Source organism: Martes martes (genome assembly GCF_963455335.1).
Source record: "Martes martes genome assembly, chromosome: 2".
Lineage (NCBI taxonomy): Eukaryota > Metazoa > Chordata > Mammalia > Carnivora > Mustelidae > Martes > Martes martes.
The window spans coordinates 84,070,420-84,094,798 of NC_137889.1; the positions used below are offsets into that span (position 1 = coordinate 84,070,420).

Sequence of the window (24,379 nt, forward strand, 5' to 3'; positions counted from 1 at the left end):
CAAATTTCTATCAACAATAGAAACAGCAAATACATTCTAACATTCTGATGGAGTATTACTATCAATGAGAGTGAATGAACCATACTGCCACATGCAACAACATGGACCAATCTTTATTCATAAACATTACGTTAAAAGAAGCCAGACAAAAGTATATAAAATGCTGTATAAAAACCAAAAACACAGAAGTCAGAAGAATGGTTTGGGAAGAGAGAAGGTAATATGTGTGTCGGGGTACAAACAAAGGAACTTTCTGAGGTTCAGTTGATGTTTTATGTTTTCACTGGTAGTTAAACAGATATGGTCCCTCTGCAGTAATTCACAAAGCTTACAGTTATGATTTGTGGACTTTTCTGTCTGTATGTAATGTAATAACTTACTAAGTTAAAAAAAAAAGGGGAATTACAACAGCTACCATAGTGATATCCATAAATGAGAAACTCATCATTATGATTAAAAAATAAAACTCATAATACAGTTAGCAAAATAAAGTAAAAATGATTCAGAGCAATTTAGAAACTATAATGGTGATTTTCAGTAAAGAATCTAATTGAAATTACTATTAAATACGGAACCAGTTGTCCCTCCATAAGGCCTTCACATACCGCCTGGAGTTTTACAATTAATTATTTGTTAATCTTTAGTAAAGTTTAAGAGGAAAAATGCTGGGATTTATATTATCAGTCTAAGACAATTACATTCCCATTAATGTACAGAAGAGATGATGATAACCCTCAAAGGAAAAGTAAAAACCATGAGCAAAATCTCAAGTACATGTCAAACACAAGGTTACTACTGGTGCTTTGTCATTTGTTAGCTTTGTCATTTGTTATTCCTTTTAAAAAGTATTGACTGTTAATAAATTTATTCAGTGAAACTATTTCAAAAGAATTTTTTTTTTTTTTTTAGTTTCAGGTATACAACATAATGATTATTCAGTAAGGGATTATTCAATAATCCAGACACAAGGGAAAAGCTAGGGAAAAGAAAAGGCATGTCAAAAAGTCAAGAATAAGAATAGGATACATCAAATTTCAAAGATCAGAAACAGGATCTCATTTTCTATAAAGCTGAAATCATTAGATACATTATTTTTAGTCTTCTGTTATGTAGAAGTAAAAGCCAAAAAAAGATAAACTAGGTAAAATTCCTACTAATTAAGGTATTTATTTTCATTATATCCACTAAGACCTATCATTGTAGATATGAACTGTTCTATAAACATGTGATGAAATGTTTTAAAAATCACTTAAAACTAATTGTACAAGCACACTGTGTATTTTTGAAGATTTCACTGGTTTTCAGTTTGAAGAAGAATTCCATACAAATTTTTAAATAATTGGTATAAAAAAATGAAGAACTGTGTTTCAGACTTTCAGGTATGACATACTGCTCTTTTTTCTTTTCAAAACAGAAAATAACTGAATGCACAGGATTCCAGTATATTCCAAATGAAACTTCTGTATTAGCAACCTGAATTTTCAGGGTTTTTCCTGCCTTTAGAAAACTAAACTGAAAGAACTCCATCTTCTTATTCTATACCTGTTTAGAAGAATGAAGAAATGCAAGACAGTATAATAAGTTTAGAAAGAATATATAACAAATAAGCTATTGCCAATTATTTTCCATTTGTGATGTCTTAACAAATGTTATAGATGGCACTATATATAACTATGGCTTATGTTATGAACTTAAGAAGCTATAATGGTCAATAAATATTTAAAATTTAAATAATATTAAATTATTTTTAAATAAAATTACAAAATATTTGGTCAATAGTCAACAAAATTATAAAATTGTACATTTGATCCAATATATTCTATACTGCTACAACCAAAATCTCCTATTCTTCCACTATCCAAATTTCATTTATATATATACACACATATATAATATATAATCTTTAATATAAAATAATCCATGACCCAAGTCTATATTTTAAGGATTTCACTATTTTTAAATACTCATTTCATCAGTGTTTTAAAAACTATACACTAATCATTTCTACTTAATTGAAATAAAATTATAAAATGTCCTATTAACCACTATTCATAATGTAATTGTTCTGTAACTGTGCCAACTCCGTATCTCAGATATTTCTTTTCCAATCCTTTTCCAGTTCCTGCTCAAAGTTACAGTCTTTATCTTTCATAAGAATCTTTATCTTTTAATCTTAGAGCATGAAGATAATTTTCAATTATTTGAAAAGCATGCTAACTATTAAAGGAGAAGACAGTACTGAATTATATAAATGCAGTAAACAATAACAATTTTTTTAAAAAGTATGAAGTCCCTAGGCTTTACAATCCTGAGGGGTCAAAAATTTTACAGTAATAAATAAAGAGTAATATAAAAATTACTAGACTGTTGAGTAATATAAAGAACAAGTCATCCTCAGCAGTTATTATGTCTAAGAAAAGCTTGATATAAGAGGTAAAGTAAATGACAGCAAGTAGAAGAATATTCCAAGCAAAGGGAACAACACCTGGAAAAGCCTGGAAGTGCCCATGAGCATGACGAATTCAGATGATCAAAACTAAAGAGGTATTTGTCTATGGTTAGGTAAGATAGGGAAAACCAGGAGAGCATTCTGAACAAGAGAATGTGGAGTTCAGAGGACCTTATCATACCACAATAGCAAGCCACTATTGGTTCCTGAACAAGAAAATAACAATGAAAAAAACAGATATAATTGGAGTGAAAAATCATATGGCTGAATTATGTGTTTGAGATATTTTGAGTATAATCAGAGAGCAAAATGAAAGTACCAAACAAGGGACCGTGAAATAAACAAACTGCCAGTTTGAGATTCTGTCTAGCATCTGAAAGAGGAAAAGAAAACATCATCTGCCACCTTGACACATACACTACTGGTTGTCAGTGTTCATCTTAAATTTTAAAATCCCAAATTTACCTTGTAAACAAAATATGTCCACAAGATCTCTGTAATTTAGAATCAAATGATTCATTTAGGTCTGAGATAGATGTCCTAAGTCCACACTACACTAAAGTGGTCTGATACATGGGCTTGTAGGACTGGTAAAGATAAAACTATCTCTGAAAATGATGTAAAAGCATGGAACAAAGACCCATCTCCTTCCATTTTAATTTTTAGAAGAATAACTGGCCAATAATATCCCACAAGTTCACAGTCTGTTATCAAATGTTTAACAGTAGACTCAGGTCAGTTATCATTTGAATCACGTGACGTTACAAAGAAGAGCAGCTAAGTGCACACAGCCTCTTAGCTAACTGGGGGATCCTGGGCAAACTATTTAATTTCCTAGAGCCTCAGTTTCTTCATTTGTTACCAAAAAAGCCCATATAGGCATTAAAGTAATATTCACCTCAAGGAAGTTTCAGAATAATGTATTATATATAAAGGCATTTAGCATAGTACCTATATAAATGTCGAAAGTGTCTTAACTATTACTAATATTTATAATTATAAATGATTGGAAACTGTTGTCTTAAATTTGTTTTCTGAATGTTATTTTTCAATATTTGTATGACACACTTAAATACACAAATGGCATTACTGTGTGCTTTTTAACATTTTAACTCATTTATTACAAACAATTACCCTACGAGATAAATACCGTTAATATTCCCATTTTTGTAGATGAGGAAACTAAAGAACAAAGAGGTTAAAATAACTTTTCCAAATAAGTGATGAAGCTGGGATTTGAATTCAGGAAATCTGGCTCCAAATGCCATGCTCTTCTAGTCTATGAAGCCTAAATGTTATACTAAATTTAAAGTACTGAATTTCATTTTGCTGAAATTCTTTCCAAGTGCAATGTCCTACCCTAACCCTCTCAACCTCAGGTTAGGTCAGGTCATCCAGTTATGTATCCTCATATACCCTGTACCTCTTCAGTGTTTATCAGAACTGTAACTGAGCACCTTCTTCATAGAAGGTAAACACTATGAAGGCAACAACTGGGTCTGATTCACTACAAACTCTCAGAACTTTATAGACAAAATACAGTGTTCAGTAAGTATTTATTGAATCAATGCACGTATTAACAAGGATTAACAGTCAGCCAGCTGTCCGTTAATAAACCAAAAAGGAGAACAGAAAGTCTAAAAGAGTGAATAATAATAAACAAAAACGTTGTTCATATGAGAGTAAGAATGCCAAAGCCAAACCTGCTTACATTAAAGTTTTGAAAAGGACATTTTTCAGAGGGCTTCAAAACAGCAAGGCTCTAAGTGATGTTAAGGAAGATAATTCAGAGTTCTAATAGTCTAGTACAGAATCTTTCCTTTCCCCATACGTTTGTTTAATAAACAGGTTTAAAACAAAGATTTTTTTTTTCTTTTTTAACTGGGTGAAACAGAGCTTTTAGTACTTTAAACACTTACATGGTTCTGGGTTATATTAAATCATAATCTGCCCCCCTGAAACTTTCCTCTATTAGACTTAATTCTAACCCCTGAACTTCATATTACAGTCTTTTTACCATGTGCCAGCTCTTCCAACACTTGAAGACAGCAATCATATTTCCCCTGTAAATACAGAATATATAAACTAAAAAGCCCCAAATTCTTCAATTGTTCACTGTCCTACTTTGCATTAGATTTTCCAAGTCCTCCCTGGTTGTCAAGGATTAGTTAAACCATAGGGCCCAAAAGAAAACAAAACATTTCACATATAGTCTGAGCAGAATAAAAATATTTGGTCTGGAAACAACACAACTTTCCTATATTCCTGAATTACATGAATTTGAGAATCTCTAGAATACAATGACTCATTCTAATTTTGATAAAATAATTCAAGCTTTTAACTCTTGGCTGGTTGGCAAACTTTCATTCTTTGCCAGCTTATTTACTTAACTGTAAAAGTACGTTATATAAAAAGAATATATAAAATATAAATGTACAGTTACATTATTTACAGAATAAAAACATGTACTCACCCCCCCCAGGCTTAGAAACAGAAAATTATCAGTAACTTAGAAGTCTCTCTTGCATCCTTTCCAATTTCTCCTTCTAACCCTTAAAGTAATCATGATCCTAATTTTTAAGTGTTATTCATTCCTTTGCGTTTCTCAACGATTTGCCACATATTCATATAACCCTAAACAATAAATTGTTCAGTTTTGCTTGGCTTTATTTTCCTACTCATAATTTCCCATTGCTTCAATTCTTTCGATTTAAAATTTGAATCCTGGGGTGCCTGGGTGGTTCAGTCAGTTTAGCGTCTGACTCTTGATTTCGCCTCAGGTCAAGATCGCAGATTCGCAGATTCTCAGATTCTCAGATTCCCAGATTCTCAGATTCTCAGGATCTCAGGATCTCAGTGTCATGGAATCAAGCCCCAGGTCAGACTCCCTGCTCAGCAGAGAGTCCACTTGAGATGCTCTCCTCTCCCTCTGCCCTCCCCCCAGCTCGTGTGTGGTCTCTCTCTAAAATAAACAAGAAAGTCTTTAATCCACTTCACAGCTTTCATAGATAATTAATTGAGGATTAAAGTGAACAACCACATCCATTACCAGAAAAAAAAAAAGAAAAAAATAGAGGGAAGATGAATATTCTACTTAAGTCCATGCACTCCACCAATATGAGATAATGCCATCCTCCCCATTAGAAAACTGAGCGGAGGAGAAGTTTCCAAATTTTCCTAAGTTGGGTTTTATAACAGGGCTTTAGAATGTGCGTAAATTTCCTGAATTGATGAACCATACATGTAAACAAATCCTGGGATAAACAAATATAATTAAATGAATAAGCCAATTATTCATGGATTATTTAGTTTTGGTTTATTCGTATCTCATATCTAAGTATAAATATTTGGGAGTTGACTACAGAATTTTTCTTGTCATAGAAAAATTCTCAATACAGCACATCAGATTGAAGGAAATGAAAATAGAAATTACCTGAAAACTCATTTAGTAAGGCAATGGAATCATTCCCTTAGTTACCAATTCAAATGAAAGAGTGCCTGATATCACCAATCTACTTTCTGAAGCCTTAGAGGACTGATGAAAATGTCTGTCCATCTCCCTCCCCAAGTCATGTTCACTAATGTAGCAACTCCTTGTTTGCACATGAACTAAATAAATAAGAATAAACAAATAAGTAAAAGTAAAGTACAAACGTTTTTAAAAACCAAGAGAAGTGAAGTTTTTAATAAACACTGGTACCTAAATCAAAGTAGATGACTGCAAAAAGAACAGAAAAATCACACATATCCTAGATGCACTGTAATACAAGAAGTTAAAAAATCTTAAGTCTACTGCTAAGTAAACCATAGGAAAAAAAATTTAAGAAATGAAAAAGGAAAAACAATTATGAGTATTTTATCATGTGTGTAAATCCCCCTCAGAAGCTAGGAGAGTGCTTTCATGGGACAAATAATCCTATTTTTGCTTAGTATCTCCTTTTCCCCTCTAGTTCTTAAGAGAAAAGGAATAGCTTTCCAATGCTCTAGTATCATCACTATTTCCATACTTGAGAAAACTAAATTTCATACTGAGGAATCCCTAAGGGATTCTTGATCACTTAAGGAAACTTAATTTGTGAGATCTCAAGGAAACATGGAGACATAATACACACAAGTAAGAATCATTTAAATTAATAAACATGTCCTTGCTTGGATTATTTTTTTACTTTTGGTAAAAATTATTAAATTTACAGTGCAGAATATAACTTTAAACATTTTTTCCAAAGATTCATAATGGCTCATTTGGAATCTTATACATTCTGTGCCCAAAATAATCTTTAATTTTCATAGATTCTTAAATACTGATTTGGTCTTTCTTGAATGAAAAATTAACACAGCAGTGGTAGGGGAAAAAAAAGCCATACACATATATGGCACATAAGCTGCAAACTGATTTGTTTATCCCATAACCTGGCCAGTAAACAAGCAGACTGGAACGTGTACTGCTGAAACAAAGGCAACAAGAAAAAATATTAATGGGGCTTGCCCTGCAGTCTTACAAAAATCTACATACAAAACAGAATTACAAAAAAAAAAAAAAAGTTGAAAAAATAAAGTATTTCTAGTAATAATATCCTTTTTAGAAAACATAATGAAAGAAAATCAGAAGGTACATGAGAAAAAGTGAAGGTCAACATAGAGTATAAGGAAGCTGGAATTGTATATCCTAGTTTACATTTTTTTATCTATTGAAGTTTACTCAAATGTAAATCCCTCGAGTTAATCTGCTTATAAAAAACAAGCTCTGTTGTTTAAACACAAAAGAAAGAGACATTTCTGAGTACACTCACCAAATTATCAGGCAATACAATTACAACAGATTGTTTTCTAATGACTGCATTTCTATATACCTTTTAACCTAAAGTTACAGATACAATTATAGCAGAACTATCAGTGTGGTATACAGATGATATTTACTGAATCAAAACAATGCAGGAAGGTATATAAACAAATCACTTTCTTAAAATTTGAACCACATTATGTATATAAAAACCTACAAATAGGGGCGGCTGGGTGGCTCAGTGGGTTAAAGCCTCTGCCCTCAGCTCAGGTCATGATCACAGAGTCCTGGGATCGAGCCCCACATCGGGCTCTCTGCTTGGCAAGGAGCCTGCTTCCTCCTCACTGTCTCTGCCTGCCTGCCTCTCTGCCTACTTGTGATCTCTGTCAAATAAAAATAAATAAAATTAAAAAAAAAAAAACCTACAAACAGGTCATTTTTGTAGTCCAAATGTCATTTACTATGAGATGAATAATGGCTCACACATAACTAGAGTATCTTTAGGCAAATACTACAAATTTAAGGAACAAAGAACTCAGCCTTATTAATATTCTCATGATTTAAAACTTCTAGTTAGAATCCCCAGAAGTAAGAGCATCATTTTTGGAGGTAGTGTCTACCATGCCTTACATAGAGTATGTATTACTCTAGGACAGAGAATCAATTGCTCTAGAGTAGATGATATTATCTGAAATTAACTAATAAAAGTAGATACTTTATTTATCTAACCAAAAGACCTGGAAGCAACTGGCACTGAATAATTTCAAAGTAGTTAAAAGCACAGATGATTACTTGAACAAAATCATCATAGTAAAACCATTTTTCAAAAACATTCTGTCTCCATTCACTAGTCCTCTCACTAGATTATATTGCTACAGCGTAAGTAACTATTGTCTACCAAACTTTCAATAGGAAACAGAAATAAGGGCATGGCAGGCAGAAGACTAATGCAGCTTTTCACACTGATTTTGCTGAGTCTACCTCCCCCCCAAAATAAGCCAGAAAGAAGAGAAATATCAATATAACACTGAAATTCCTTTCAAGCCATGCCAAAAAATGTATTTAGGGGACATCATGTGGCAAAATTATAAACTGCTGCTGACATCTAAGAATGGAATATACATGCAAAATTTATTGTGGCATTTGATACAAGAGAGGACAATTTACAAACCACTATTTTTTAAATATTAAGTGACAAAATCAGATATTAAATTTAAAAATAAAGCAGTAGCTACTGTTAAAATGTGTATTAGAACAAGTATTTCAGGAAGGTATTAACCAAAGATACAAAAGAAAAAGTGATCAAACATGATTAAATAAATATATAAAACAAATGAAATCACAGATCACATTAGTCAGTTAACAACATAACTAAGGAAATGCTGGTCACATGATATGTTTTAATACACATCATCATTTTCCTAGATTCTCTGTTACAAAAGAAGGCAAATTTCCAAACTTTTAAGTAATTAAGTTGTTTTATAAAATCTTAGTTTTGATTATATTTAACTGGAAAAATTCAGGGACGGAAATAACCAAAAAGAAATTACTTGTCATAATGCAAATAAAATAGGTGACTCGTTGCTTTTTTTTTTTAACCCATTTTTCTGCTGTGAAGGAGAGAGATGAAAGCTTTCAATTATATAAAGGAAGGGATATTAAACTGATAATTAATTCCTAGAAAAGCAGCCCTTGGTTTTAAACTATTTGAATTCAAATATATATATTTGTGTGTGTGCATATATATATATATATATATATGTAAAAATTCAAGTGTTATTTCTGGTCCTTCATAGGATTTTTGACTATATTTTAAACAAAATCATAAATTGGGGTGATAAAGGAATCCTTAAAGCTCACCAAGTAAAAACCCTGACATTTTAGAGGTGAAGGCACTGAGGTACACAAAGAGTGAATGATTCATTTGCCATGAAAGGTCTCGATTTCTGGTGATTGAGGCTATAGGTTCTTAAATTTTTACTCAATACTTTGTGTTAAATAAGCTGCTTCTCTTACATTACTAACTCCATGATAATTACGGTTCATTAATATAAAAGTGTTAATAAGATAAGAATTATGAGTAATACCAGATGATGATATTGCAGGAGAAAATAGTATGTTTCAAGAGGAACAAAAATACATTTTCATGAGCACTGGGCCCTCTAAAGGGTCAAAGACACATAGTTGAGTTAATGGAATTTTCATCTCACCATTTGGTCATATGAAAACAAATTAATGTACAAATGTTGATGTTATCCCTCCTTTTTAACTAGATGAATTTTAAAGCAAATTTAGCAGATTATTTTTCTTTAAGATATCAATTTGAAATAGTATATCAAAGTTAGGTCTGTAATTAAAACTGGAAAAAGTAACTTTCTAAAGGCATTATTTTTCTTTTATTTATAATAAATTTCATTTAAATATGATACAAACATTACATATATTTAGCTTGTCCTCCAAAATTATTTCCTAAATTTAAAAAAAAAAAAGTTTCTCTGTTTCAAAGCAATTTGTTAGCAAATTTTTTAAATTAAAATTTTATTTTTGCATTTCTGCCCATCAATCTGGAAATAATGATAGCTCATAAGAAAAAAAGCACCAATTATTTTTCAGATTAAAACTTCTCAGAAGTTTTACTTTCATTGTACTCTGTACTCTGTACTCTGTCTTCTATTTTATAACTTTCAACCAAATTACAAGTGGTAGCAAAAATCAAAACCTAATTTTAATGACATTAAAGGTTTAGCAAAGACAACAGCTATCATGCTTGGAATATATATCTAAATATCTTACCACTCTATGACCATAAAATATTAAAAATTCTAAAGAGTATGTCATTACAAAGTCAAATATGAGAAACAAGATGCAAGTCAGCCAAAAAATGAATACTGAAAATAGAAAATATAGGAGATATTAAAAAGATGACCATAAGATGACACATAAAATAGTCCACACAACTTAGAATGGATTCATCCAGAAAAAAATTACTTGCTCAAAAGAAAAGCAACTAAAGACAACATAGTCATACTAATAAAAAAATTAAAAAAAAAAAACCTTGCAAAGTTTTATAAAAAGCAAGACTGATGAAATTTCAATTAACTAACGTCTACATCTTTTCAATTTCTAATCCTTAAAATCTGACTGAAATCACCAAAGTAAATACAAGACACAACTGTTTGCCATTAGCCACCCCCCACCATGCTGTTTTTCTAGCAGTTATTTGCTCAGGTTGTGCCCCTCTGCCCACAAACTCTCTCAAGATTTACAACTCAAATCAGGTGGGCACACCCTTCCTTTGTACTCTCAAAACTTCTGCAGTCTGTCTCTGCCTTCTTCAATAGATCATGACTCCCTAAGACCAAAAACAAAGTTTTATTTATATTTAACTCCTGGCTGCTACAAGAGTACACTTAGTACATGAGAAGCATTCAAGAAAAGTTGTTCTTTAATAAACTTCTTCAGTCACAGCCAAAAGATGATGAAATTACATCAAGGGAACAAGCTGATTTGTGACAGAGGTTCTTTACTGCTGTTTGAAAGCTCGGTGTGGTTCAATACAAGTAAAAAAATGCCACTTGTGTCAGTATTATACAAACATAGAAAGAAATAAGAAATGAAATGCCTTGCCTTCAATTAGTTACTAATAAATTATATAACAAGGTGAACTGCCATGACACACTTGAGGCTACCTCCTTCCTTCCAGTAAGTATTCTCCAGGACTTTCTTCAAAACTGTAGCTCTCCAGGACCTCCCTTTATTTCCTTGATTTTGCTTATCCCACTCTTAACATGGTTGAGAATCCTCCAGGGGAAAGCAGTGGCAAATATGGAAGGCCCATATTCAAAACAGAGGCAAAGACTATCCCACTCATAGTCTGGATCCATTATTAAACAGATACAAAATTATTAACTAGAAAATCCTTATTTTAAAAGATATGATACTCAGGGCGCCTGGATGGCTCAGTGGGTTAAAGCCTCTGCCTTCGGCTCAGGTCATGATCCCAGGGTCCTGGGACCTGAGCCCCTGCATCCGGTTCTCTGCTCAGCAGGGAGCCTGCCTCCTCCTCTCTCTCTCTCTCTGCCTCTCTGCCTATTTGTGATCTCTACCTGTCAAATAAATAAATAAAATCTTTAAAAAAAAAAAAAAAGATATGATATTCAATGACCCATGATATCTCCATACGTCAAATACTTAGCATAGAAACTACTTCTGAGCCCACAGGTATATAGTCTATGTATTAAACCCACTGAGTATCTCACATATTACAGGTTCCTAAATATAAACAGGTGACAATTTCTCATCCCGTTGGTTGGGTAATCAGTTTCCAGTGAGGTTAGGAGATCATTCTCTGACATTATGAAGAGGAAGACAGTCTCCAACTTTGAAGTTAAAAAAAAAAAAAAAGAGGTTTCAATTTTGGCATTAAATCCCAGCTTTTAGCTTCTTCTATTAGGGGTATTTTGCTTAAAATAGAATTCACTTGAAATGGGACCAAATAACCCAATTTTTTTTAAAATTGATTTTAAAGAACTACCCACCAAGAACTTTTGGGGTTCCACTAAAAGCATTAAATGGTCACTAGAAGTAAACTCTCAGACCTCTAGTACTACTCATTTAGGTACCTATTATCCCTTTAAGAAAACTATTTTCCTCATAACACCAATGATAATCATTTAACTAAAGTCTAATTTTTTCTGTTTTATTTTTCAAACCTAAAAAAAGGGCATGATAACACCAAAACAATGTGGGTATCAAAAGTACATTCTTAAAGGACTCTGAAATAAAAAGGTAAATGACTATATCACATATAATAATCAAAGACCATCAAGGTTAGACTGGGTAATAATGCTCAGAATAACATCAAACTGAAAGGGTTAACAGAAGGGTATGAAAACAAACTTAAAAAAAGAAAAAAAATTACCACACCCAAAGAAAACATTTTAAAATAGAAGTCGAATTCACTATCTGGAGAGGTACATTCAAATTCCTTAAGAAAACAGAGCCAAAAGATGATTTAATATTTAATGAACTCTATTTGGGAGACTCTAGGAACCAATAACCACCTCTCAAGATCTCAGAAAAATCCAATGCTTGAAACATGTAAATATTTAGCAGGATAGGAAGAACACACCACCCTTCACCCTCTAAGAACACACTACTACCAACTGATCTCAACCCTTAACCACCCAATAAAACCTTGCAACCTTTAGATCTGTACCTAAAAAGGCATCAACTCTTTAAAGCCCCGAGAGTCCAATATTAACAGAAGTAAAAAGCAAACCAGAATACTGCCACAACAATATTCAATATATATATACCTTAATCTCCCATTTAGCAACATGTAACCTCCTGGCTGTCTATAGTTCCTGCCCTACTTTAATAACCTCCAAAGGTCAGGCACTTGTTTTCTGATCAAAGATTTCTAGACCCCTATTTCTTACACTTCCCTAAATTCTATCCTTTCTTCTCCTCAGCTGCCTGAACCTTCACTCACATATCTGGTCAACTGCAATAAGGTTTTTTATGTCACTTTGTAGATAAGGCCTCAAAAGCCTTGTGTAGCGCATCCAAACAAGTCCTAGTGTTTAATTAAAATTTTTGGCTTATATTTAGATCTTGGGTCTTCTCTCTGATGGTAATTAGAAACTGAGAAAATATAAACAGAAATTGTCGATTTTATTATAAGTAGCTTTTATATAAGGCTGATAAAATCTGAAATAGAGGACTAAAGCAAACTGTGTCCTCTAAGTATTTCATTTATTGAAGCTATCTTCATCCATAAAAAACAAAATCAAGTTGGGAAAACTATACCTGAACAAAGATTCTCTTTAGGAACTGTAAGCTCAATAAAACTAACTATGGTCCTAGAACTCCAGTCAAAACCATCTCAATAATGGAGTTAAAAGCTGATGAAAACCCTCTGGTTCAATTAGCATCTGATCTTTATGGAATAAGCAGATGGGCAAATCATGTCCAACTGGAAAATCTGATATGAACTAAGACTATTTTAAGAATCTTGGAAATTTAAGCTAAGTTAAATTTGTAAGGAAATGAGGAGGGACAGAAGTATGTTTTAGCATTACCATGTTAGATCAGATATAAGTATCCTGAAAAATCTTGCTCAGCAACTAATTACCTATATTCCAGTCCAAAAAAATAATTTGATCCATTTTTTCTAAGAACCCTAATTTGAATTATTTGCTGTCCATGTAATTTTAATCTTTAACTTAAATTGTCTTTATTAAAAGAAAAAATGGAAGGCTTCTATTTTGTGCATTAATGAAAATCATACTTAAGAATTTATTAATTTCAATGACTGTAAAATTCCCTAACATTTCTAATAATTGAGGACATGACCAAAAAGTTTCTTTTGAAAGAAACCCTACCTTCAGCCCTGAAATTCTGATGATCAGATTCTCCTAAAAACATGCATACTATGGTGGTTATGCATGAATAAGCACTGTATAAAATACATCTATACAATGTATAAAATTCCCTCCCCCCTTCGCAATGGTTTTCCTTTTAGACTGCCTTCTCTTTAACAAACTTGAGAGTATCAATTTTAAACAGACATAAGCTTCAGTAGTATGGTTCTGCAACCATATAACAAATCAATTTTAAGCTAAGAGTTTGACAATTATAATCAAGAAACAATTATGATCCTTCTTGGGGACTCATTACTGTTATCTTCAAGAAACCACTATTCTTCTAATAAATATTATTTGAAGCACAAAATAATCACCAAACACAATCTATAACTCTGTCAAAAAACTGAGAAAAAGTGGGGGGGGGGCGCTAACATAACAATAAAAAACAGAAGAAAATACCAGAGTGATATTACATCTCTTCCTTCACAATGCAAAATGTTTTGTTACCAAAGCCTTTTTAACTATCCCTCAAAGGTATTAAGTAAACTTAATCTTTTAAAAGCATGAAATTAAGAAGATACTGGTCATAAACACCTCTTGGTGATGCTTTTTGTCTTTCATGAGTAATAATGACAAATTTCCAGATTGGTGAGCATAAGGCTGTGTCTACACATAACCCATCTGAAATACCTCTGATTTTACCAACTCTCTGCCACTGCCCCCCGAAATGATTACTGTGTAGACTTCACCAAAGATGCAGGGACACTCTTACAAGCTGGTTTAAGTAACATCCTGTAAATTATATAGAAATTATCAAATGAAGATTAGTCATTACAAAAACAATAAATTAAGGAAATAAGATCATGATCTCTGTAAATAAAATCCAAATTTTCCCCTAAGTAATGTTTAAAAAGCTAAAAGCTAAATATAGGAAGATTAGACAAGAGAAAAGTCTCAACAAAATTTACCATGAATTCATAAAACTGAGGTAAAATTTATGTTAAATACCACCAATTCAAAATAATTTTTAATAATAGTATTTCCTAGTTTCTTATTCTACAATAATTATTTAAAGTATTTTTAAACTTACCCAAATGAAGTAATGTAAACTGGGCTGCCAGTTCCTTTGCATCTTCTAACGTAGTACAGAGTTTGTCTGGCATAAAGTAACTCTGGGATCCATTTGCAATAGCGGGAATAACAATTTTATATACCAAGAGTACCTTCCCATCTTGACTTGTTGTTGAATATAAATAATATTCTGGTGGTGCCCAATTATTTTTGTTGCAGTAATAATCCAAATGCATTACTGCAGAATTGAAATGATTGGATTTTAAAGAATACATACTAATTGGAGTAAGCTTTGTTCCAGGAAAAAATGGATAAGTGCATCTTTCAATTTCAGGCGGGCTTGGGCTATGTTGACCATTGAGACGAGCTGGAAGAGATGGTGGTTTGCCTAGAGTTTTTGGGTGGCTCTCTTCCTTGTTAGCAAACACAATCAGATTTTCAGAATTAGGGCTAATCTGACCATTAAGATGCTGTCTCCAAGTGTTTTCTTTATTTACTGGTTTTGCCAGTGTTACCTCAATACTTGCTCCATCAATGCATTTTCCATTCATAACTGACATAGCAGCCACTGCATCTTCTCGGTTGAAAAAGTGAACAAAAGCATAATCTCTAAGTTTCTTTACTCGTTCAACTGCACCAGGTTTGAATTTGTTGAATTCTGCTTTAATAGTTTCCTCTGTAGTTGAGATCATTAAATTTCTTACATAGAGAACTTTAACTCTCTGCATGGTTTCCTCATCAACCTCCTTCTCTGGGTCAGCCCAATCTACCTGAATGGTATGGCCCCATAGTTGGAATGTACCTGTAAAAAATTAAATTAACCTGAAGACAATTAAAACAACTAAAAGTCAAAAACTATTAAATAAAACTTTCTCGAAAGAAGCAGGAACTCCAATATCAGTATATTTGGTTAAACACAGTTTCTCACATGAAAACCTCCATGAAAGTTTTTACTAAGGCAAACCCAGCCAGAACCTACAGTGGAATTCAAGAGTCAACAGTACAAATACATTTCAAAAATAGACCTTTATCAGGGCACCTGGGTGGCTCAGTCAGTTAAGCATCTGCCTTTGGCTCAGGTCATGATTTCAGGGTTCTGGGATGGAGTTCTATATTGGTGGGCAGCCTGCTTCTCTTTCTCCCTCTGCCCTTCCCCATCCCTTTCCCCCTGTGCATGCTTTCTTTCTCTCTGAAATGGGTTAGATCTTAAAAAAAAAAAAAAAAAAAGACCTTTAACAAAAGAATTAGGTACCATCCTTTGGATTTCTACCAAACAACAATTAACACCACAATAAAAGTGTATATGTGTATATATTCAGTAATTTCATATATTATTACAGATAATGACTCATTTTATAGGGACAACTTCTTCTGTCTTTTTAGAACTATTTATTTTACCTCCTTACTCAAAAAATCTCTGTATCTCTTTAAGGGCATTACATATAATCAAAATATCAATCTATAAGGTGCTGTCATTTTTCCATATTTACAATTAGGTTAATATGAAAAAATAAACTTTAAAAGGCAAGTTTACCTGGGATTAGTTTTCTCCTAGCCATGGCAGCAGCTCTGTGAGATTCATATTCAACAAATGCAAAACCACGATTTTTGGTCTTATCTGTTGCACTTGGATAAACAATGACATCTACAACTCCTTCTGTAACTTTCTTCATTTCATCCAAAATTTCTTCTTTCTTCTTTTCCTTAGGAATAGCTCCAATAAATAATCTGCAATTATCCAAACTTACACACACACCAATAAACTTCCCTGGTCGAATTTCATAATTATTAAGAATTCTGATGGCTAATTGAGCCTCTTCTTTTGTAGTGTACATCACAAAAGCATACCCTCGATTTTCACCACTAAATTCCATCATAAGTCGAAATTCATATATCTTCCCAGCTCTTTCAAATACAGGAACTAACTCATCTTCATACATATCACGAGGTATTTTTCCTACAAAAACTTCACAGCCTCTAGGTGGAGGGGGACCTTCCCAACCTGAAAGACAAAAATAAACAAATTCTAATAAGATATTTATATGCACTATTCAATGATTCACTCATTCCACAAATTTACTGTGCCTGCTATGCACTGTGCACTATTCTAGATATTAATGGTACAACAGTGAACAAAATAGAAGACCCTTCCTCATAAGGCTTATATTCAACAGAGAAAAGAGATAATGACAAGTGCTATGAAGAAAAATAAAGCCACAGAAGAGTTGATATTCTCGGTAGTCAGGTAAACCTTCTCTGATCATATGAGGTTTAAGAGGAGATGAGAAAAAAATGAGGGAACGAACCTTCCAGATATATTAATAAAGAGCAAGTGTTTTGTATGTTAGAACACCATACAGCACACAGGCCTGTACAGCTAACACATACTTGAGGCAGTACTAAAGTTGTACTGCCACCATCCAGGTGGCTAGAGGCCAAGACTTTATCTTAAGTCTAACAGAAAGCTAATTGGAGGTTTCTGAGGAAATAAAGTACACTGGCTACTAGTAGAAAGGCAAAACATCGTATTTATGTAGCTGTTTCTATCTGGTTGCCTCTAGTATAAACACCACTCCTCTACTCACTGCTCTTTCAAAATCCTCCCCAAAATAACCTCTCCTTTAACAGTACTCTTTTTCCCAGTGACCCAATCCTGACTCTTTATAAACCCAACTAGTAAGCCCAATAGACTTCACCAAAAACTATTAGAATACACAAATTCTGCAAAGTTGCAAGATATAAAATAATGTACAGAAATCTGTTGCATTTCTATACACCAATATTGAAAAGGAAAAAAAAAATCAAGGAATTGACCCCATTTACAACTGCACCAAAAACCATAAGATAACTAGGACTAAACCTAATCAAAGAGGTAGAAGATCTATACAATGAAAACTATAGAATGCTCATGAAAGAAAATGAAGAGGACACAAAGAAATGGAAAAAAACCCATGCTCATGGACTGGAAGAACAGATAATGTTAAAATGTCTATACTACCTGAAGCAGTCTACTCCTCTAATGCAACCCATATCAAAATACCACCAACATTTTTCTTCTTTTTTTTTAAGATTTTATTTATTTATTTGAGAGAGCAAGCAAGCACGAGATGGAGAAGGGTCAGAGAGAGAAGCAGACTCCCCATTGAGCAGGAAGCCTGATGTGGGGCTCAATCCTGGTACTCCAGGATCACAACCTGAGCTAAAGGAAGATATTTAACTGACTGAGTCACTAAGGCACCCCATCCACCAGCATTTTTCAATGAACAAGCAATCCTCAAATTTTTACGGAGCCACCCAAGACCCCAAATAGCTAAAGCAATCTTGAAAAAGAAAAATAAAGTTGAAGGCATCATAATCTTGGACATTAAGCTATATTACAAAGCTGTAATCATCAAGACAGTATGGTACTGGCACAAAAATAGACACATAGATCAATGGAAGAGAACAGAAAACCCAGCAATGGACCCACAACAATACGGTCAATCAACCTTTGACAAAGCAGGAAAGCATAACCAGTGGGAAAAAAGATAAGTTTCTTCAACAAATGGTGCTGGGAAAACTGGAAAACAACATTCAGAAGAATGAAACTGGACCACTTTCTTATACCACACACAAAAATAAATTCAAAATGTATGAAAGACCTAACTGTGAGACAGGAAAACATCAAAATCCTAGAAGTGAACAAGGGCAGCAACCTCTTTGACCCCAACCATAGCAATTTTTTTTAAAGATTTTATTTCTTTATTTAAAGGGAGAGGGAAAATCTCAAGCAGACTCCACACTGAGCATAGAGCCCAATGTGGGTCTCAATCTCATGACCCTGAGATCATGACCTGGGCTGAAATCAAGAGTCATGCCTGACCAACTGAGCCACCCAAGCATCCCAGCCATAGCAACTTCTTACCTGATACATCTCCAGAGGCAAAGAAAACAAGAGCAAAAATAAACTATTAGGACTTCACCAAGATAAAAAGCTTCTGCACAGCAAAGGAAACAATCAACAAAACTAAGTCAGCCTACAGAATGGGAGAAGATATTTAAATGACTCATCTAACAAAGGGTTAGTATCCAAAATCTATAAAGAACTTATTAAACTCAACACCCCCCCCCAAAAAAACAAATAATCCAGTTAAGAAATAGGCAGAAGACATAAACAGACCTTTTTCCAAAGAAGACATCCAGATGGGCAACAGACATGAAAAGATGCTCAACATCACTAATCATCAGGAAAATACAAATCAAAACTATAATGAGATACCACCTCACACTTGTAAGAAGGGCTTAAATTAATAAAACAAGCAACAACAAATGTTGGTGAGGATTCCAAGAAAGGAAATAAATTTCCTCTATACCACTGGTGGGAATGCAAACTGGTGCAGCCACTCTGGAAAACAATTAGGAGGTATCTCATAAAGTTAAAAACAGGGCTACCATAAGACCGAGCAATTACACGACTAGGTATTTACCTAAAGAATACAAAAATACTGATTTGAAGGGGCACATACACCCCAATGTTTATAGAAGCACTATCAACAATAGCCAAATTATGGAAAGAGCCCAAATGCCCATCAACTGATGAATGGATAAAGAAGTATACAGTGGAGTATTACTTAGCCATCAAAAAGAATGAAATACTGCCATTTGCAACAACATGGATAGAGTTAGAATGTACCATGCTAAGCAAAATAAATCAGTCAAAAAAAGACAAATACCATATAATTTCACTCATATGTGGAATTTAAGGAACAAAACAGATGAACATAGGGAAGGGAGGAAAAAAGAGAGGGAAGCCAACCATAAGAGACTATTAACTATAGAAAATAAATGGGAGGCTCCTGGAGGGGAGGTAGGCCAGGGGAGGGCTAAAGAAGGGATAGGTACTAAGGAGGGCACTTGCTGCATTGAGCACTGGGTATTATATGTAAACGATGAATCACTAAATTAACCAATATTAACTAGATGTTAACTAACTAGAATTTAATAAAAAATTGGAAAAAAGAAAACCCAACCAACCCAACTTCCTTCTCAACTATTTCCTAAACCAAGAGCAGAGTTGAAAAAAAATGTAAGAGTCAAACATGCATAACATGCATAATCTACCTCTTTTCCCTCACAACAGCAAAAATAACTGCTAAGGTATTTCAGCAGTTATAAGGAAAGAACTATTATTTGGGATATCTGTGGATATATATGCCTAATGTATATTAAAGACTCAATATTTTTGAACATAAATAAATCCACACCTGGAGGAGGACCACCAAATTTCCTTTGCCCATTTTCTTGTACCATGTTGTAACCAGTCTTTTCCATCAAAGCAAGTAATGCTGCTTCATTCTGAGTACCAGTTCTGACTTTACTGCATCCATTTGTTCCATCTATGTTTTCTTCATTCATTGTTGCAGTTCCTAAAACAAAATTCAAAAACAGTGTTTATGACATGAAGCATCAGCAACCTATGAAGGATTTCTTTTGGGTTCAAGAAACCAAAAACAGTTGTGGATGCTACAATTGGTGACCATTGTGGTCCTGCCCACAAAGTTATGTTACATAATGGAAGCTGGAAACTTCACTTAGTGTGACTGATCAATTAACCAGTACCTTTAGAAAGCATTAAGCTACAAATAAAGAAGGCAAAAGTAAAAAAGAGAAAAGAACAACAAAAATAGAAAACACAAATACATGAAAAGGAGTTATTGAAGAAAAAAGCAGAAATAACAAAACAAATAAACTGCCATCAATGAATATATGATCACTGCTGATCTACAGAGCCCAAGGTTTAAATTATTTTACATATAGGCCAACTGGATTTTATGATGTTTCTTTAAAGATTTTATTTGTTTATTTGATAGGGAAAGAGATGACAAGTAAACAGAAATGCAGGCAGAGAGAGAGAGGGAGAAGCAGGCTCCCCGCCGAGCAGAGAGCCCGATGTGGGGCTTGATCCCAGGACCCCAAGATCATGACCTGAGCCGAAGGCAGTGGGTTACACTGAGCCACCCAGGTGCCCCTGGACTTTACTATGCCTTATACTTTTCAGATAAATGTAGCCTAATGCCAATATGGTTCATGTTGTAAGCAGTCTTTAAGGACCCCACCAGTTATCAGAAATTGAACAGATCCTTGGAATAAGTAAACAGAACTTCAAACCACCCCGTTCCAAGAAGAAGCTACTAGAAAAAGTAGGGATCAAAACCACTTCCTCTGAGCAGAAACAGGAACTACTGTGATTTTCAACTAGCAGCAGATTAAGAAAATTACATTAGGGGCTCATCGGTGCCACAGTCAAAGTTTTTGACAAACTGTGGCAAAGTCAAGTTTTGCCACAGCCAAAACTTAGTTTTGGCTCCAGTTATGATCTCAGGGTTCTGAGACTGAGCCCCATGTCCAGCTCCCTGCTCAGTCCAAAGTCTGCTTGAGGTTCTCTCTCCCTCTCCCTCTGCCCCTCCCGCTCATGTTCTCTCTCTCTCAAATAAATAAAACTTTAAAAAAAAAAAAAAAGAAAGAAAGAAAATTACATCAACGGGTAAGCAGGACCTAGAGAGAACCTGGAATCTATGTTGAGCACTATATATAAAGATGTGTTTTTAATTTTTTTAAATGAACTTAATTACCATATCCTTAGGTTGCCAGAAAAATCACTTTGATCCAAAAGATTAATACTCTGATTTACTCTATTTCTTCATTTTATGTCTCTCTTATTTGGTGTTATCATTAACAAATACAAAAATTAAAATCCACAGAGGTGCCTGGGTGGCTCAGTTAATTAAGTACTGCCTTCAGCTCAGGTCATGATCCAGGGTCCTGAGGTAAAGCCCTGCATCAGGCTCCCTGCTCAGCAGCAAGTCTGGTTCTCCCTCTCCCTGTGCCTGCTACTCTCCTAGCCTGTGCTCTCACTCTCTCTCTGTCAAATAAATAAATAAATTTTAAAAAGTTAAAATCAAAATTAAAACGCCTAGGCGACTCAGATGGTTAATCATCTGCCTTCAGCTCAGGTCATGATCCCAGGGTCCTGAGATGGGAGTCCTGCATCGGGCTCCTTGCTCAGCTGGGAGCCTGCTTCTCCTTCTGCCTGCCACTCCCCCAGTTTGTACCCTCTCTCTCTCTTTCCCTCTCTGACAAATAAATAAAATCTTAAAAATTAAAAAAAGGTTCTCTTAAAAAAAAATTAAAATCTTGCACTGAGCAAGCCATTTTTTACTTTCAACAGAACTTTTCTTATTATAAATGGAAACCAAACCACAGCACAGCATTTAAAAAAGTACAAAATTTTTAGCCAGAGCACCTCAATTTGACTTAGTTCTGCCACTTTATAGCTGCGCAAATTGGTCAGCTTAGTTTCTCTCTACTCACTGTAAAATGAGAATACCAGTACAAGTTATTGCAAAGCTGCTGTTAGGATTAAATGGGGCAATGAAGTAAAAGTCTTGTTAGAATTACCTGAGGCTTAATTAAAGGTTAGTTTTGATAAATACTAGAGGGAAGCACATCTTAATTTTTCACATACCCACAGTGCTTTTGTTTTTGCTGTTTTCAGAAACATCTCGCATTTTCTCAACGATTGGGGCAGAGGAGTTGTGCTGTGACAGACACAAACCTAGGGAAGAGCACTAGCATCTCTACAGTGGACAAAGGGTGGGAATGGAGAAGACATTACCAAAGAATTACTGCTCTAGAGTAAGTGAAACTGTCACTGCAGTTTTACTCACTAGTACTTAATAGACTGTGGCTCTAAAGCCAGACTGCCTAGATTAAAATCCTTTTGCACTCAACTAGCTATAATTTTAACTTACTTAGCCCTTCTGTAACCTAATTTCCTTACCTTTAAAATGCAGACAATACACTGCCTATCTCATAGCTTTCATGAACATTAAGTTAGCTCACTGTTGTTAAAAACCTCTAGACTCGGGTGCCTGGGTGGCTCAGTGGGTTGAAGCCTCTGCCTTCGGCTCAGGTCATGATCCCAGGGTCCTGGGATTGAGTCCCGCATCGGGCTCTCTGCTCCGTGGGGAGCCTGCTTCCTCCTCTCTCTCTCTCCGCCTGCCTCTCTGCCTACTTGCGATCTCTGTCTGTCAAATAAATAAATAAAATCTTAAAAAAAAAAAAAAAACCTCTAGACTCATTTTTTGGACATAAACATGAATACTAATTTTTATGCATATATTGGAACCTTTAGAACCATTAAACATTTGCAAATAACTCTAGCTTAGAATCCAGATACTTATCTTTACAGTAACTGATTTCAGAACAAAAGTATGACACTGGATAGAAAACAGGATGAAAATAAAAATCAGAAGAGGTTCAGTTTATTTAGTAGCCTATTATAAACGCCAGAAAACATGTATACATTATCTCTAGTTTCTAAAACTACTAAAAGGGAGTCTCAACTTTGCTAAAAGAAAATTATTTCCACAGATGAAAAAACTGAGGCTAAGAAAGATAAATTATCCAAGATCACGGGGCCAGAAAGTGGCACAGAAAGAATTCAATCCCAGGTCTTCCTGATCTCAATATCCCCTCCTGCCAAGAAAATGCCCTTTTGCCATAATTTTACCTTAAAAGCCCCTCAAAAAACAAAGTATCCAAATTGGCTTTTATGCAAGTGGAATATTCAGAAATTATGAATTAATATACCTAAGTCAGGTGACTTCTAGAGTCCCTATTAATTGTAAAATAGCTGAAGTTTTCTGAGTGATGAATATAGCTACAAACACATTAATATCACACACATCACACACATACAAACCTTTCAGTCTTTAAAGCTCTTTGCAAGCTGTTATATTTTATTCAACAAAGTAATTCTGAAGAAAACAAGGCAGGAAAGTAGCTCATAGACCCATATATTTTCTACCTGCCATCTACCTTATTCCTTAAACTTAGTAGCCCAGTTTTCTTTATGAAGCTAAGATTCATTTACCAAACCGCCTAATCAACGTATTGAAAATGAGATATTCAGGCTCCATCGGTTAAGGGTCTGACTCTTGATTTCAGCTCAGGTCACGATCTCAGGGTCCTAAGATAGAGCCCCTCATCAGGTTCCATGCTCAGCAAGGAGTCTGCTTGGGATTCTCTCTCTCCCTCTGACCCTCCCCCACCCCCACTAGTGTTCTCTCTCTAAAAAAAGGGAAAGAAAATTAGATATTCAGTAGGCATCCTGAATTGAACATATCCAAAAGTGAATATCACTTTATCTTCCCAACCTGTTTATATTCCTTCCTGTTTTATATCTCCCATCAATTCATCCATTCAACCAATAAACAGCACCACAACAAACATACTCCCTCTCCTCCAAACTTTTACAACCAGCAACTTGTAAGCTAATGCAGTCTTCAATTCACAGCTGATCAGTCACAAAGACCTGCATATTTTACCTATGAATATATCTTGAAATCAATCTCTTCCTGTCCATCCCCACAGTCTGTTCTCAATTATTTCTTACTGGAGTTAGTACTAGGTTCCTAACTGTTGTTCCAGGTTTTAGTCTTACACCCTTCAAACAAAATCTCCATAATGCCATCAAGGTGATATAAAATGTGTATCTGATCATCTTAAGCTTTGACTACAAATCAAAACTAAGGGGAATTTTAGAAACAAGAAGGACCTTCTAAAAAATAAACAAAAAAGCCTCAAAGGAAAATATTACTATATTATTTTTACTACATAAATATTAAACTATTTTGGAGGGCAAAAAAGCAAAATCAAGACAGAAAATTT

At 34.2% G+C, this 24,379-nt stretch overlaps 1 protein-coding gene across 1 annotated transcript in view; it reads right to left on the reverse strand.

Moving 5' to 3' along the window:
* RBM46 (RNA binding motif protein 46) overlaps window positions 1-20,062 on the reverse strand; it is a gene marked incomplete at its 5' end in the record, with an annotated part of 37,478 nt that extends 17,416 nt beyond the window's left edge. Inside the window, 3 exons of the mRNA XM_080797010.1 lie at window positions 14,688-15,470; window positions 16,203-16,670; window positions 19,912-20,062. Of these exons, the coding sequence (XP_080653136.1) occupies window positions 14,688-15,470; window positions 16,203-16,670; window positions 19,912-20,062 (1,402 nt within the window). The remainder of the gene's footprint in view (window positions 1-14,687; window positions 15,471-16,202; window positions 16,671-19,911) is intronic.
* Window positions 20,063-24,379: the final 4,317 nt, after the last annotated feature.